The following is a 16,291-nucleotide window of genomic DNA, read 5'->3' on the forward strand; positions in this document are numbered from 1 at the left end:
GTAACCACATTTTCTAACACAGTGACATCAAAATAAAAATCAATAATTAAAAATCCATCAAAAATTTTAAAATAAAATACTACTGAATAGCAAATGGCATATCCAATAAAGTAATGATGATGAAAAATGTTCTTAAAACAATTATAGTAGCAGGACATGACAGTTGGAAAAATGGTACAAGCCCACTTCCCAATGACAGGGATGTATATTATTTTCAGAAATCAACTATTTATAGCCTCTGAAATGGTCCTAATGGTCCTAACAGAGGTTCCCAGAAAAAAGAAAGACATAGCTTCCCGAACATAAGTCATGTTAGGTCCCAGCCATCTTATGAAAGGGTATAGGAAATAACAGCCTGTAACAGGCCAGGAGACAGCCTAATCATATCAGAGACAATAAATTAGTGATAAAATTCCCAGTTCTGGTTAGTTATGACAACTATCTCAATTAATTATGAGCAGACAGCAGTTCACTGCATTTTTTCTTCTATCATCACCTTTTAGAAGAATCTCTGCTAAAACTTCGAAGCTCCAAAAGAACTGAGAGATCTAGTCCAAGCCACTCATTTTGCAGTCTTGTACACTATTGCTCAGGGAACTCGAAGTAATTTAAACACATTCTTTTGGGTGAGAGTAGGGGAAAGGATGCACTAGCCAGGAGGTAAAATAACACTGGCCCGCAACACAATCCTTAACCAATCCACAGGGTGGTGGCTGAGGTCCTGGTTGGGGAGGAAGCAGTGTCTGTACACACTAAGGAAGGCTAAATATTTTCTTGTAGTAAACAGCCAGTAAATGTTCATCAACTATTATCTACTACTTTTCTGATAACAGAAATAATTATTGTGGGAAGACAAACAAAAAATGTGTAAGCAGACAACCAATCACACAAACTCCCAGTGCTGATTTCACCATGAGGTCTGTTATGCTCACTCTTGAGTTACCTTCAGTCAGGGGCTTTTAGGATCAAAAACCCTCTGAGCACTCAGACACTGGACCCACCTGAGCCCGAGAACCGATGACGCCCACCCCTGCTGGCCCTAGGACTCAGTCACCTTGAAATGACCTTGCCCCAATTCCATGCTGTATTCCCCCTGGAGCAAGCCCCTTCATGAACATGGACACACCCTCAGCTTATAGATTCCCCAATTTCTTGTTCCAGGACACACTGCTGTGGATAAGATCCTCAGTGTTCTCCTTACTTGTTGCAAGCAAAATCCTTCCTTCCGTTCTTTGGCTTGGTTGTGTCCTTTGGCTTGACACCCACCAAGAGGGGAACTGGGTTTTTAATAACACTTAGAGCAAAGAAAAAAGTGGAAAAAAAAATTTATTCAAAAAAACCTACTAGAAGTTGGTAAGAACAGGGAGTCTGGGGATTTGAACCCAGACCTCCCTCCCTCCCCTCAGCTAGATGGAAACACTACTCCGGACTGGTGTAGAAAGGAACGTGGGGTGCTCTCTTCCCCCAGCTCCCAGGCAGTAGCCTCCCAGGAGGGGCAGGATGGCAGTACTTCTGACCACGGCTCCCTGTTGCTGAAGTGAAGCTGCAGTTGACACACTGGAGAGGGGAGGACTCCTCTCGTCCTCCCATCAGCATTCTGTGACACAGAGGCTCAAACCCAGCTGCAGCAATGCTGGGAATCCCTGGACGCTCACAGCCCTTGCAGTTTATGGTGTGAAGGCTGCACAGCAGGAACAGCCAACAGAGGAGTCCACAGAAGCTGCTACTATTCCCCGCCCCCCACTAAGCTCCTAGAGCAAGATGGCTCTCAACGGGAGCACAGCACTGTGCCCACTGAGCTCCAGGGCTGCAGGTCGGAGAATCTGCCAAGGGGCAGGAGCAGGCTGCAGAACAGAGTTCAGAACCTTTTCTCAAAGGAACAGACATCACTTGAGATAAAGTGCAGGGAAGCTGAAACCTCAGGGAAGTCTCAAAAACAGCAGAGGTTTAGTGAAAGACAAAGGGGTGGGGGGATTTATAGATTCATCTGCTAAGTAGGTGAATAAGAGTGGGGCTAGTCTGTCAGAGAGCAACACTGGAAGAGTCAGCTGGGAGGTGCTATCCGGGTCAGAAAAAATCTCACACAGTCACCTGGGGAATATCCCTTCAAAGGAACCCAAATTTAACTGGGTCAGTCTTCAGAGGAATTTATGCCCAAGGCATTGTTGAAAACAAAAGATCCATCAAACTACTGTGGGTACACCCCAGCTGCACCTTCCTAAAACAGACTCAGGGAAGGGGGGTGGTCTTCACGTTATGGTAGGTGAGGAGTGAACTCCACAGAAATGATGTAGGCACTTGCTAAGCAAAAAAAACATGAAATAATTACAGCAAGCCTGGGGAGGGCAGGGATGTGGGTCCTTACCCAGAGTTCCTACACTATCTAAAAAGTCCAGTTTGTGGAAAAAATTTGAGTAAAGCAAGTAAACAGGAAAGTATGACTCATGTACTGAAAAAAATAGGAACAGTAACTATTTGAGTAAATGATCAGATGTGGGACTTAAAAGATAAAAATTTCAAAGCATTCAATATTTATAAATATTATAAAACAGGGCGCCTGGGTGGCTCAGTCGGTTGAGCATCCAACTCTTGGTTTCGGCTCAGGTCATAATCTCAGCGTCACTAGACTGAGCCTTGTCGAGCTCCCCACTGAGCATGGAGCCTACTTGAGATTCTTTCTCTCTCTCCTCATCTGCCCCTACCCCTGGCTCATGCACATGCTCACTCTACTTCTCTAAAACTGAAGGAAAATGTTAAAAAAAAAATTAAAGGATATTATGATTAAAGATGGAAAGCATAATGACAATCTCATATCATATAGAATATCTATAAAGTTAGAAACTCTAAAAAACAAACCAACTGGACATTCTGCAGTTGAAAATTGAAAGCACTGAAAGGAGAAATGAACCAAGGAGCTCAGCAGGAGATGTGATCTAGCCAAAAAATGAATCAGCTAAAAGCAGTTCTTCATAATGAGAGAACATGACCCCAGTCAATAATGTGAATCTACATCAAAAAAACAAAGTGCCCCAGTAAAGGTAATTATATAATTATAAAGGTAGTATAAGTGCATATTTCTTCTACTTTTTTCCTCTTTAAGAATTTAAAAAGCAATTGTATAAAAGAAATCTGCATACGATGTTAACACCGATCCTCCTTTTGGGGCTACAGAAAGGACTACAGATGGCAGCTTGATACATGGGAGCAAATGATGAAAATCAAAATGATCAACAAGATGACTAAATGTTTAAACCTATAAACATACACTTTCCCTCCTATTTCTGGCTTCTCAAAAACACACAAAACTATATAAAGTAGGGGCACAAAACAATCTTCATTAAAAAAAATAGTGGGAGGAATCACTCTACTTGGTATTGAATGTTTCTATGTAGTTATATTAACTATTAGCAAGGAAGAAATTAGAGAACCCAGAAACAGGGGATCGTGTTGGTGGTACAGTGGTGAGCACAACTGCCTTCCATATGCTCATAAGACATGTTCATATGTCATGTCCATAGACATGAGGTAAACACTAATGAAAACCACAATGAAGTATCACTTCACACTCATCAAAATGGTTAAAATAAATTACAACAACCAATATTGACCGGTGAGGACAGAGAAGCTGCTGCTGGTCAGAACGTAAAATGGCAAAGCCACGGTGGCAAAGAAATTGGCAATCTCTTGTAAAACTAATATGTAACTATCACATGATCCATCCAGTGCACTTTGGGCATTTATCCCACAGGTAAAAAACCTGTATCTACACAAAAAACTATACATAAGGTTCATAGCAACTTTATATGTTACAGCCCAAAGCCTGAAACAATCTAGATTATTCTTCAGCAGGTAAGGGATGAAAGAGTCTAGCACATCTGTGCTATGGAATACAGCTCAGAATAAAGGGAATGGATAATAAATGTACACAACTTAGATGAATTTCTAGAGAATTAAGCCAAATGAAAAAAAAAAACAATCCCATAAAACATTATACTACATTCCTGTACTCATATAATAGTTTGGAAGTGATAAAGTTATAGAATTGGAGGAAATTGTGGTTGTCAGTCATAACGAGGTGGTAAGAGGGAAGGAAATGGCTGAGTGTAAAGGACAACCCGGAGTATACTTCTGCTGCTGGTGTTGCTCTGTATCTTAACCGTAGCGTGGATACGTGAGCCTACACCTGTGATAAAGCCTAAGAGAGTTAAATACACACACACGAAGGAGTACTATAAAACTGAAGGAATCTGATTAAGGTTGGTGCTCTACATAAACTAAGTATCTTGGCCCGATAATGTGCTAGATGTTCACAAGAAAGCACTAAAAGGGGAATCCAGGTAACACGTACAAGGGATGTCTCTATTACTTTTTACAACTACACGTGCATCTATAATCATCTTGAAACAAAAATTTTAATTAAAAAAAATAGGCCATGGGTGGTTCAGTTGGTTAAGCTTTCGACTCCTGATTTTGGCTCAGGTCATCATCTCAGGGTTGTGAAATGAAGCCCCATGTCAGGCTCCATGCTCACACTGGAGTCGGCCTGAGATAATCTCTCTCCCTCTGCCTCTCCCTCCCTTTGCTTGCCCTTTCATTCTCTTTCTAAATAAACAAAATCTTAATAAAAAAATAATTTTAAAAAACACAAGCCAGCAAAATAAATACAGGAAACTTTTTACTTTTTAGGTATAAAGAACAACTTCTTAGAAAAAAAAAAAATCACAACTCAAAAAAGTAACGGTAAAGCTCACTACAAAAATATTTGAATCTTCTGGGACATAAACATAGTGAGAAGCAGGCAGAAGGTCCTGCAACATGATAGAGAAAGTACTGGTATCCAGAACGATAAACTCTATCAATTACTGAGAAAAAGACAAACCATCCAAAATAAAAATGGCATCAACACTGAAAAAGCAGTATAATCTAAGTGACAAAAATATTCTTAAATGCTCGAATGTACTAATTAAGGACGGCATCTTAAAAGAATGAGTCACTATATACCCATGGTCTTGCCATATTTAAATCTGAGAGTAATTTTCAGTGTTGTGTTATTTTTGTTACTTTCTAAAATTTTACACATCTTATATATAAAAATGTAATGTAATTATAAGTGAGTTTGGTTCTTCTGATTCAGGGAAGCTTGCTCAGCACAAGCCAAAGGAATCTCAGAGGATGAGGTCTTCGTGTACTGCAGCGGGGTATTGGTTGGTCCGCTCTGGATAGGAAAACTGGCAAAATCCAGCAAAATAACCCCGAATACTCTGTCGAAGCCTTTGCCTTACAAAATTCTTCTTATAAAAATACTGACACTTTAATTTCCATTATACAACACAAAAATACGTGTGACCTTGTGGTGAGCAGAGCAGAATGCTTACAGCTGTCAAGTCGCCACGCTGTGCACCTGAAACTCATGTAACACTGTGTCACCTACACTAAAAAATAATCATAAAGCCCATTTATATACCAAGGATACATAGAGAAGAACTTTTATTTTTTCAAAAAAGATAAAAAGGGATCTATCTGATTGGTTTTCGTACCTGTACGATACAAATTAACTTTGACTTTTGCTAAAATCCACCAACTGACCTAACTCCATGGACCTAATCAATACAGGGGCTCAAATTATGGTTACACCTGGGGTATCATCTAAATTTAAACATTTTACTCCCTGTTATCTTAGAATAATACATGTAGAGAAAAAGAAGTATGCCTCACTTTAACTGGAGCCTTGCCTAAATTTGCCATAGTCATGGTACTCACTGCCTTAAAACAACCCATATTGAGCACAGATGCTCTAACAGAAGCAAAATTAAATTAAATTGAATATTTAGGGATCCCTGGGTGGCGCAGCGGTTTGGCGCCTGCCTTTGGCCCAGGGCGCGATCCTGGAGACCCGGGATCAAATCCCACGTCGGGCTCCCGGTGCATGGAGCCTGCTTCTCCCTCTGCCTGTGTCTCTGCCTCTCTCTCTCTCTCTCTCTCTGTATGACTATCATAAATAAATTAAAAAAAATTGAATATTTAGCATTTGTAATTGGCTTCGTAAAATGGGATCTCAGAAACGCTCAAGTAATTAATTATACGAACCAATCTATATATTGGATCATAGTAATAGAGTCTAACATATATTATTAATTTTTTAAAAGAAGGACAAACAGTGTATGTTCTCATTCATTTGGGGAATATAGAAAATAGTGAAAGGGAATATAAAGGAAGGGAAAAGAAATGTTGGGAAATATCAGGAAGGGAGACAGAACATAAAGACTCCTAACTCTGGGAAACGAACTAGGGGTGGTGGAAGGGGAGGAGGGCGGGGGGTGGAGGGGAATGGGTGACGGGCACTGAGGCGGACACTTGACGGGATGAGCACTGGGTGTTTCTCTGTATGTTGGTAAATTGAACACCGATAAAAATTAATTTAAAAAAATTAAAAAAATAAAACTAAAGGGCTTTGTGAAACAGGGGTGGCATGTGACCATGGAAGTGGTGGAAGTAAAAAAAAAAAAAAAAGATTTTATTTGTTTATTCATGAGAGACACAGAGAGGCAGAGACACAGGCAGAGGGAGAAGCAGGCTCCTTAAGGGGAGCCCAATGTGGGACTCGATCCCAGGACCCCGCTGGGGTCATGACCCGGGCTGAAGGCAGATGCTCAACCACTGAGCCCCCCAGGCGCCCCATAGAGTCTAACGAACATTAAAAAGGGATTTCTAGGATTAAAATCTATTATATCAAAACCAGTTAATAAAGAGGTGATTATCCCCATCATTTCTCCATCTGATAGCCTAATTTTTCCTGTTCTTAAATCTGGAAAAAATAAAGTGTGCCTCATGGTGGAAGACTATGAATAAATAAATACATATATACATAAGTACATACACACGTGCATGCATACATATATACAGAAGGTGTGTAGTCTGTGTGTTTACACACAAATAGGCTGGAGACAGAGACAGACATACACACAAGTGCGGAAAGGCGGGGGGAGGGATTTATTTAAATGCTCCATATAGTACTGTCTGAAGTAGGGAAAATTTGAAACAAACTCAAGGATCATCAACTGAGGATTGCTCAAATCTGTCAAACTGTGTGACCATTAGAAAGATAAAAGTGGGTCTTTGTAATGAAATGGCACTAAATTATGTGATCTGCTTTAAGCACAAAAATAATAGGTCGCCCAAATCAGGGTTTATTAAATGAGGTTTCATCCTCCTGGAACACAAGGATAAAAACAACTGCAGAATCAGAATTCCTAGGGTCACAGCTGAGTCTCCCCAAACTCTCAACAGTGTGGCTTGGACCAAGTCACTTAACCCCCTGGTGCCCCAGTGTGTATCCACAGAGGGAACACAGCACTGTCTACAAACCACACAGGTTTGTTGTGGGGATTAAAAGTGTAGAATACACGTAAAGCACTTCCGACAATGCCTTGCACAAGCACTGCATGCGTTTTATTGTTAGTAGAACTACACCCTAAAAACACAGCGCTGCCTGGCACCGACGAGCGACGCTCATCATTCCTATAAACTAGCATTCATCTGAGGCACAGCCATAGTTGTCAGCTTACACCTACGAGATTACAATTGGTATAGACAAGACCCCTGAAATAACAAGATGGAGAAAACTATGTAACAAAACAAAAGTGAGGGCAGCCCCTGTGGCGCAGGGGTTTAGCGCCGCCTGCAGCCTGGGGTGTGATCCTGGAAACCCGGGATCGAGTCCCACGTGGGGCTCCCTGCATGGAGCCTGCTTCTCCCTCTGCCTGTGTCTCTGCCTCTCTCTCTGTCTCTAAGAATAAATAAAATATTTAAAAAATAAAAAAAAAATTTAAAAAAAGTGAAACACGACTGATTCAGAAGTTGAAATAAACTTGCCTAAAAAAGTTAATATAATTTCTCATAAAAAAATTATGTCTTTCTTTGGATATATGGGATAGTGGTTTTTTCAGTGATCCAAATTGTCAGGAAACCACTAATAATTCTGCCATTTGTTGTGCAACTCAGCTTGACAGGAGGGTACTTTAGTTTCCTATCGCTACTGTAACAAATCACCACAAATACAGTAGCATCAAATGGCACCAATTTATTGTCTTGCAGTTCTGGACAACAGAAGTCCAAAGTTACTCTTAAAAGAATCAGGGTGCATTCCTTCTGGGAGCTCCAGGTATGCCATCTCCAGCTTCTAGAGGCCCTCTCCTCCATCCTCAAAGAAACCCCCTGAGACCTCTCCTTCCACCCTGAGGTGTCCTTATCTGCCGCTGACCCTCACACCTTCTCTTCTAAGGACCCTGTGATGACATTGGGCCTGCTCAGCTACTTCAGGATTATCTCCTCCTGTCGAGATCCTCAGCCTATTGATATGTGCAGAGTCCCTTCTGCCACCTTTGAGGTAGCACATTCACAGGTGCTGGCAAGGGAACATGTGCCTCCAGGAGGGGCACTACTCTCTCCACCACACGTGGCCTCCAGGAGAGAGGGAACTAACAACCTTTGCTCAGGCTGTTCTCCTGGCCACTCCATTATCAACCCAGCTCTCCCAATCACAAACTTCCAGAGATCAAACTGCTTTTAGAAAAAGATTTTACAGTGGCATTTCACGCTCCTGTCTGGGGGCTGGCAGTGAGCCATCAAACATGAAACTCAGAACTGAAAAGCAGTGCAGACTCTGATATTGTAATAATCTGAAAACGTGATTTCTATAACCCCTATTTTCATTCATTGGCTTAAATTTGTGTGTTCATGTCAACTTTCCCCTGGGGAAAAAAAAAAAAACAAAAACAAAAAAAACAAGACCCGCCCTCACCACTAACACTTTAGAGAGAACTTTGTAAAATACAGGAAAGCAGGAATTTTTCTTTAATAAGAAGACTAAAAATGACAAAGTGCCTTTAAGACAAATGTAAAGGTATTTAAATATTTGAAAACATTAAAAATACAACTAAATGCACTTCTTACCATATATAAGATATTTTAGTTGAATATTTTTAACAATTTCTTCCACAGTTGGTTTGTATTCCAGGAAACACGTGTACACGCCACTCATGCCCTCCTCAAAGTTCTGGAATACAAGGCTCCCTGTGGATGTTACTTGTGCAGTGCTGTTCTCTAATAAAGGAACAAGACATGGTATTCAGTTGCTTAAGTTATAGGACACTGAGATAAAATGACAAAACATTTTCTGAACAGAGCAAAACCATCAAAATGTACCTACAGAATCACAGAAAGCAGTTGGGGGCATAACTAGTCATTGCCTCTGGCGTCTGTTGGCAGCAGGTGCCAGGATGACCTGCTTAGTATCTGGTTTTTAGCAACCGGAGTTCACCTCCGGTGTGGCTGCCTACCTGGTAAGAGACTAACAATTACAGGTACTTAGTGCACTTCTGATCTCCTTGCACTGACGTGGGGCCGATCAGAAATTCACAGAGTATGAAAGCCGCAGACATCCGCACACACTATAAAGTAATCACATATACACGTATTTTATCGAGGAGTTATGCCCCCCCTAAGCTTACAAACTGCACCTACATGTGAGAGGGAGGAATGCACCCAGAACCAAGGCTAACCCGACAAACTCACTGACAACTAGGTACTTCTGGTCATTACATGTGACAGCAGGCAAAGGCTAGATCACAACCTTAAGTGTTGCTCAAGGAAGAAAACAAAGCAGATGGGGTCACCCAACTTGTCTGAGGTCACACTAGCACAGAGCTGCAGTGTGGAGAATTAGGACTGGATGGAAAAGTGCTTCTATACTTCAGTATCACACTGGGAGAAAGCGATGATGTGTGACGGGAAAGAATGTGATGTAGAGGCTTCAGACGTGGGTTTTACGGCTGCCTTTCTTTCTCATGAACGCTGTAATCCTGGGGTGATCCTTTAATCTTCCTGGAGTCCAGTTCCCTCATTTGTGAAACAAAGAATCATAATACATGATGGCATCCCTCACAGGATTGTTTTCTTGTGACAAATGCAACAGCTGTTAAAGTACTTAACAAAGCTACAAATTCTGAAGCAACTCAAGTTGTCATTCTGAAACTTCATAACCAGGTTTCCATTGGAAAATCATTATATTAAAACTCACCCAATAATTTAATATGCCATTCATTGAATGAAAAGTATCATCCTAGTGAATGAATGCTTGTTTAACTTTTTCTACTTTAAGCAAATAACACTATAAATTTCAAGTTAAATTTATTTTGAATATATTTATTTCCTCAAAATAAGACAAAAGAATATTCTTAGGAAATTTTCAATGTTAATTTGCTCAATAAAAATGTGTTGGATTTCTAGTACATGCAAAGCTGTACTTCAGATACTGAAGGAGAAATAAATAGGTGGATATATTCCCCCTCAAGGAATTTACACAGTATTATGCCTTAAATAATCCTATTTCCATATCCTGGATGAAGCTGAAAAAGGATTACAAATTGGGACTATGTTTCTTTTTTTTTTTAAGATTTTATTTATTTATTTATTCATGAGAGACATGGAGAGAGAGGCAGAGACTTAGGCAGAGGGAGAAGCAGGCTCTATGCAGGGAGCCCGATGTGGGACTGAATCCCAGGACCGTAGTATCACGCCCTGAGCCAAAGGCAGATGCTCAACCACTGAGCCACCCAGGTGTCCCAGGACTATGTTTCTACTGCAGTGCTTACTTATGAATATTTTTAATGAAAGATTACATATTTATCATAACATGTCTCTTTTCTAAGACAGATTAACAAGTTTTTAAGTGTTTGCTATATATTTCAGCACAAATACTTGATAGTAAGTATGATAAAAGATGCCCATATAAATCAAAGAAGAAAAATGCCATATGATTTCACTCATTTGTGGAATTTAAGAAACAAAACAAATGAGCATAGGGAAAAGTAGAAAGAGAGAGACAAAATAGGAAATCGACTCTTAACTCTAGAGAACACACTGAGGGTCACCAGAGGGGAGGTAGGTGGGGGATGGATGAAATGGGTGATAGGGGTTAAGTTAAGGAGGACACTTACGATGAGCACTGGATATTGTATGGAAGTGCTGTATCACTACATTGTACACCTGAAACTAATACTACTCTCTATGTTAACTAAGCAGAATTTAAATGAACACTTAAAAAAATAAGAGTTAATACCTATTCTTCTCAAACTATAAAGAAAATTAAAATTGCCATACTAGGACAGCCAGAAAATCAAGAATCATATGATCCATAATAAAATACCCTTTCACCTTATTTTTAAAAACTTAAAAGTGGCACACTAAAAGATACCCAGAAGATTTCATAGCCAATAGGAAAAGCCATTGTGTAATAACAATTCAAATGATTCTTAAGTAACTAAGTTTAAATGAGAATTTCATGATGCCAGGATAGTACTGTAACAATTCATACAACAGCATATAGTCAGTGAATAATTGAATTAAAGTCAGTACTACTTCTTTACAACTTAGTTTGATCATCTAAAAATTCAGACTTGGATTAGATTTCCAGAAATCCATGTTTTAGAGCTCTAAAATTAGATGGCAAATTTAAAGCACATTCATTACAACTTATTATTTTGAAAAATAGGTCTACACTTTTGGTTTCTGCTCAGTTATGGAAATTGACTATGAGAACATTGATCCCACTATTGCAGTAAGAAAAAGATAAACTGTCAATTAACAACTTTCCTTGAACCTATCAAAAAATCAAGGTGGGAAGGCAACCAAAAACCTAAAATCTGGGGATAGACAGCAACCTATAAGTAGAAAAAGGACCCAAGCATTTAAGAAGACTCAGCTAGGGAAACCTGGGTGGCTCAGTGGTTGGGGCTGCCTTTGGCTCAGGGCACGATCCCTAAAGTGGACAAATTCTTTAAAAGATACAAAAACTCACAAAATGGTAAGAAGGGAAAATCCTTTTCCTACCTCATTTAGATTATACCTGTTAACTCTGAAGCCAGACTTCAAAGCCACATGACTTCAGGTAAGTACCTTCTTCTCTCAATGCCTCTGTTTATCATATACAATGGAGCATATGATTGTACTTACTAAAGAGGGCTGTCCAAAAAATTAAATAACTAGGATGTGTAAGTGCATCTGTAGATGTATTTAGGTATGTGACAAATGCATAAAGAAAAGCTAGAGAATAATACTGTAAAAATTCAAGCTAGTGTTTACCTAAAAGGGATTTGGGGATAGAAGAACAGGATTTTTAAGGAACGTATCTGGAGGTGCAACCCAACAGTCTTGGTAATGATATATCCTGACTTGTAGGTTCTAGAATGTTTGTTTTATTGTATTCTATTGTATTTTCAAACCTGCATATATCTTATATATATTTATATATATAAAATGCTTCATCCCATAAAAAAATAGTAAGGTAGAATAAAATATACTAGCATCTCATTAAAAATAAGAGTGTAGTTACAGGATAGAATTTAACATGTGCGTTTATGTGTTTATAGATGTTCAGGAAAGTGGGAAAGTCCACACACCAGAATGAGTTAACTCATCAGAATGAAGGAAGGCTGGCATAAGAGGTACAGGTCTTTTTGCAAAAAACTGACTATGTTTGTAAATAAAAAATATTGAAAGAGGGGTGCTGGGTGGCTCAGTCAGTTAAGCGTCCAACTCTTAACTCTTAGCTTAATTTTAGCTCAGGTCATGATCTCAGGGTCACGAGATTGAGCCCTGCACTGGGCTACACACAAGCATGGAGCCTGCTTGGGATCCTCTCTCCTTCTCCCTCTGCCCCTCCCCTGCTCATGTATGGTCTCCCTCTCTCTCACTCTTAAAAAACAGAAATTGAAAGAGAAACTGGGGGCTGAGAGAGGAAAGGAAAATAGGGAGAGGGAAGGAGAGAGAGACCAAATCTAAGATTGGTCTCCTATATTTTACAATCCATCTAAGCAATCTGAATATTTCTCTCCAGGGAAATGTGCAAGTAATTACATAATTACATTTCTTTTGTTCAATTTCTGGGAAACTATCTTTGGGATACTCATAAAAAGATAACTGAGCACAGTGCAGTTTAACCTAAAGTCTAAAGAGATTCTCTATTTTTCAAGCTTAGGAAAATTAGACAACATTTCCAGTTCAAATGATAGTATAACTAATGAGCTTTAAAACTGATGGACAAGTGAATTATGATGCAATCATATACTGCAAACTAAAATATGATCATGACGTCAGAATACCAGAAATTCTGAGAATAGTTTTTATAAATAAAAAAACACTGTATTAATATTTTATCATGGAAATAACTACATGGAAATAACTACATTTTTGTAGTTATTACATATAATTCATATTAGAACATTATTTTTTTAAAAAGATTTTATTTATTTATTCATGAGAGACACACACAGAGAAAGGCAGAGACACAGGCAGAGGGAGAAGCAGGCTCCATGGAGGGAGCCCGATGCGGGACTCGATCCCGGGTCTCCAGGATCACACCCTGGGCTGAAGGTGGCACTGAACTGCTGAGCCACCAGGGCTGCCCAGAACATTAATTAATTTTGTAGTTATTCCATGTAATTCATATTGGAACATCTATTTTCCAATATGAAAGTGAGTAAAATAAATTATTGCTCCTAGTTGAAGGATTCAAAATTCAATCATATGCTATCCTTTGTAATATAAACTACAAGACTGGCATGGCCTCTTGGAGAAGAAAATGCTTAGACTGCAATCCCCAAATCAAAGGTGTAACAAATTACAATAGAACAATACTTAAATTCTTCTGTTTCCGAGCTAACAGAGTTGTAACATCAAACTTAAACTATATTTAAAATACAGATGTGTGTTACATTATGTGCTACTATTACAGAGCAGTAAAAATAAAATCCAATATATTTTCACTACTGGATGCTTTTATACCTGGCCCATTTCATGGATTTATATTAAGTGCCCAATCTCTTAGGATTTCTGTCATTGATCTCTGCTAACTCCCTCTGCCTGCATCACTACAGTCAGGCAGAGATATTAGATTTGATCTTTGAATTTCTATCAAAGCCTAGCACAATGGGACCCACCAGGCAGTCATTCATTAGGGGCTGAGTAATTCACTCTAAAGGACCACACCTAAAGAGAGGGTACCTCTTCAAACCTTGAGCTACTTTAGAATCCACATAAATATTATAGTAATATACAAGTGAGATCATTCAAATGTATAAAAATATGAATTAGCAAATTACAAAATAAATACTTCCAAGGAATGTTTCCTCAGCAAGGACTGGTATGAATATACTGCTCTCCCTTAACTCACATAACAAAATAAACCTGTAGGTTTTTGCCCATAGGCACTGTCTCAAAATACCAATAGGGTTTTTTTAAAAAAAAGAAAAAACAGAAAGGAACAAAATATGGTAAACAGAGCAATAAAGAAAACTTCCTCAGAAGGTATGCAAAAATAATTAGGTGTTTCACTGAAGAGATCTTTAGGATGAAAATTCATTAAGCTGGATATTTATCAAGGCTGAAAACAAGAACAGCTAACATAATTTAATATTTTTTAAACCATGCTGCAAAAACAAATCAGCTTTTAGCAAATGAAAAATTAGAATAAAAGATATGCATTTCAAGACAACAAAAGCAGCTGAGTAAAGAAAATGTTGATCAGTCATATCAACAGTAATCTCACGTGGAAAAAAGTACCTTTGTGAGAATAAGATCTTGTTTCCTCAAAAATTTTTCGAAAACTGTAAGGCGATATCATTCAGATGGGTTTCGAGTTTACCTTCTCATCTGGATTAATACCTGAATACTAAATTCCTTCTTTTGTAAACACAGCACCAATAATATATTAGTACACAATTGTTGTCACTCCATGCAGCGAGCGTATCTAAAAGCATGTTTTTAATACTAAAATACTGTGTTAAATTTTGTCTTTTTTTAATGGAAATAATATTTGAGTTACTTCAAGTATAATCCACAATGGTATGGATTTTAGTCAGAGAGAAATATAAGGCCAAAAAGTGTAAATCTCTACTAGGAAAGTCTCAAGTTGTCCTTATATGGGGCTGCAGAAAAACAAATAAAACTGTATTTGTAAATTTGCAGCTCAAAAGGCTTGTTAGTATTTTTAACAAAAACTAGAACTATATCAGCTTCTTCATAGCCACTTGATTAACAAAACTCTTAAGGTAACCCCAAATGACTTTATGAACTTAAAAAGTCACATTTTTGTCGAATATAGCTGCCTAGAGAATTTTCCAAACATTTAAGTCATCTACTGTGTCTCTCAGATTAAGATATGTGAAGAATGGTTACACTAGGCACACACCGTGAGACCCTCAATCCAAAGGGAAATTACAAGAAAAACACGTGAGGAAACAGAAATAGATGAGATACGAATATTCTCTTTATTCTGAGTATATTTTAGTATATTAATGTAATTATGATAATTGAAACAAAAGCCTACCTGAAATAATTCTTCCTTTTGGCCCATGCCATTGGAATGATGGATCTACCATTTCCGAATTTCGCAGCCGTGGGGTTACACATAACACGTGCGGACTCTTTTGATGGAGCATAACATATACTTTCACTGAAAATACAATATTAAAATGTTCCAATAATATTTTGTATTCTTTCATGCTCTATAATGCCTTAATTTGGTAGTCTGGGCTGCATGTTTTCATAACTTTTCTTTGGGGGATATTGCAATTACCTGATAAAAACTAAATTTCTAAGAAAAAAAAAAACTAAATTTCTTTGCATTCCATGTAATAACAAACACTCAAAAATATACACATGTATTTTATTTGAGCATGTGTATGTCTCAATCTGAAAATAATGTACTAGTTTTTTATGAAGAGCTCACCATACTAACTTATTTTATCCCCAGAATATGACTTTAATTACAAATTATTAAGACAATTATGAATTAAGACTTTGTTTTTGCAATGATACCAAGCCTGAAAGGAACCAATAAATTTGTTTAAATTAGAGGAATAGTAGATTATTCATATTGATGTGACCCAAAGTATTCAATTTAAAGATTATGTGTGTAAAAACTCAATAAATTACACTATGATTTTATTTATTAAGCATTTTTCCCACTTTAAGATTTAAAGGTTTTGATCACTAACCATGTAAAAATAGTATCTTTAGGAGATACAAAAGGAATGCAGTAACAATTCAATTATCCTGAATTTGCTCCTAAGTAAGCTGTTAGAAAAGGTTCCAGTAATTCCTCAGTAATTGCATGCTGACTCTTCACTGATTCATCAAATACAGAAATTTTGTGATTCAATAAAATAAAATTGTACTTGAGAATTGAAATTCCTAACTTTAAATAGAGACTGTATCTCTCATGTTTTACCAT

At 38.2% G+C, this 16,291-nt stretch overlaps 1 protein-coding gene across 1 annotated transcript in view; it reads right to left on the minus strand.

Annotated features, from left to right (window-relative positions):
• Window positions 1-16,291, minus strand: part of LOC121472315 (zona pellucida binding protein) — an 89,272-nt gene that overhangs the window by 63,857 nt on the left and 9,124 nt on the right. Inside the window, exons 3-4 of the mRNA XM_041723577.1 lie at window positions 15,386-15,511; window positions 8,953-9,102 (exon numbers count right to left, since the gene is read on the minus strand). Coding sequence (XP_041579511.1) covers window positions 8,953-9,102; window positions 15,386-15,511 — 276 coding nt within the window. The remainder of the gene's footprint in view (window positions 1-8,952; window positions 9,103-15,385; window positions 15,512-16,291) is intronic.

This window comes from Vulpes lagopus, chromosome 11 (assembly GCF_018345385.1).
Source record: "Vulpes lagopus strain Blue_001 chromosome 11, ASM1834538v1, whole genome shotgun sequence".
Classification (NCBI taxonomy): domain Eukaryota; kingdom Metazoa; phylum Chordata; class Mammalia; order Carnivora; family Canidae; genus Vulpes; species Vulpes lagopus.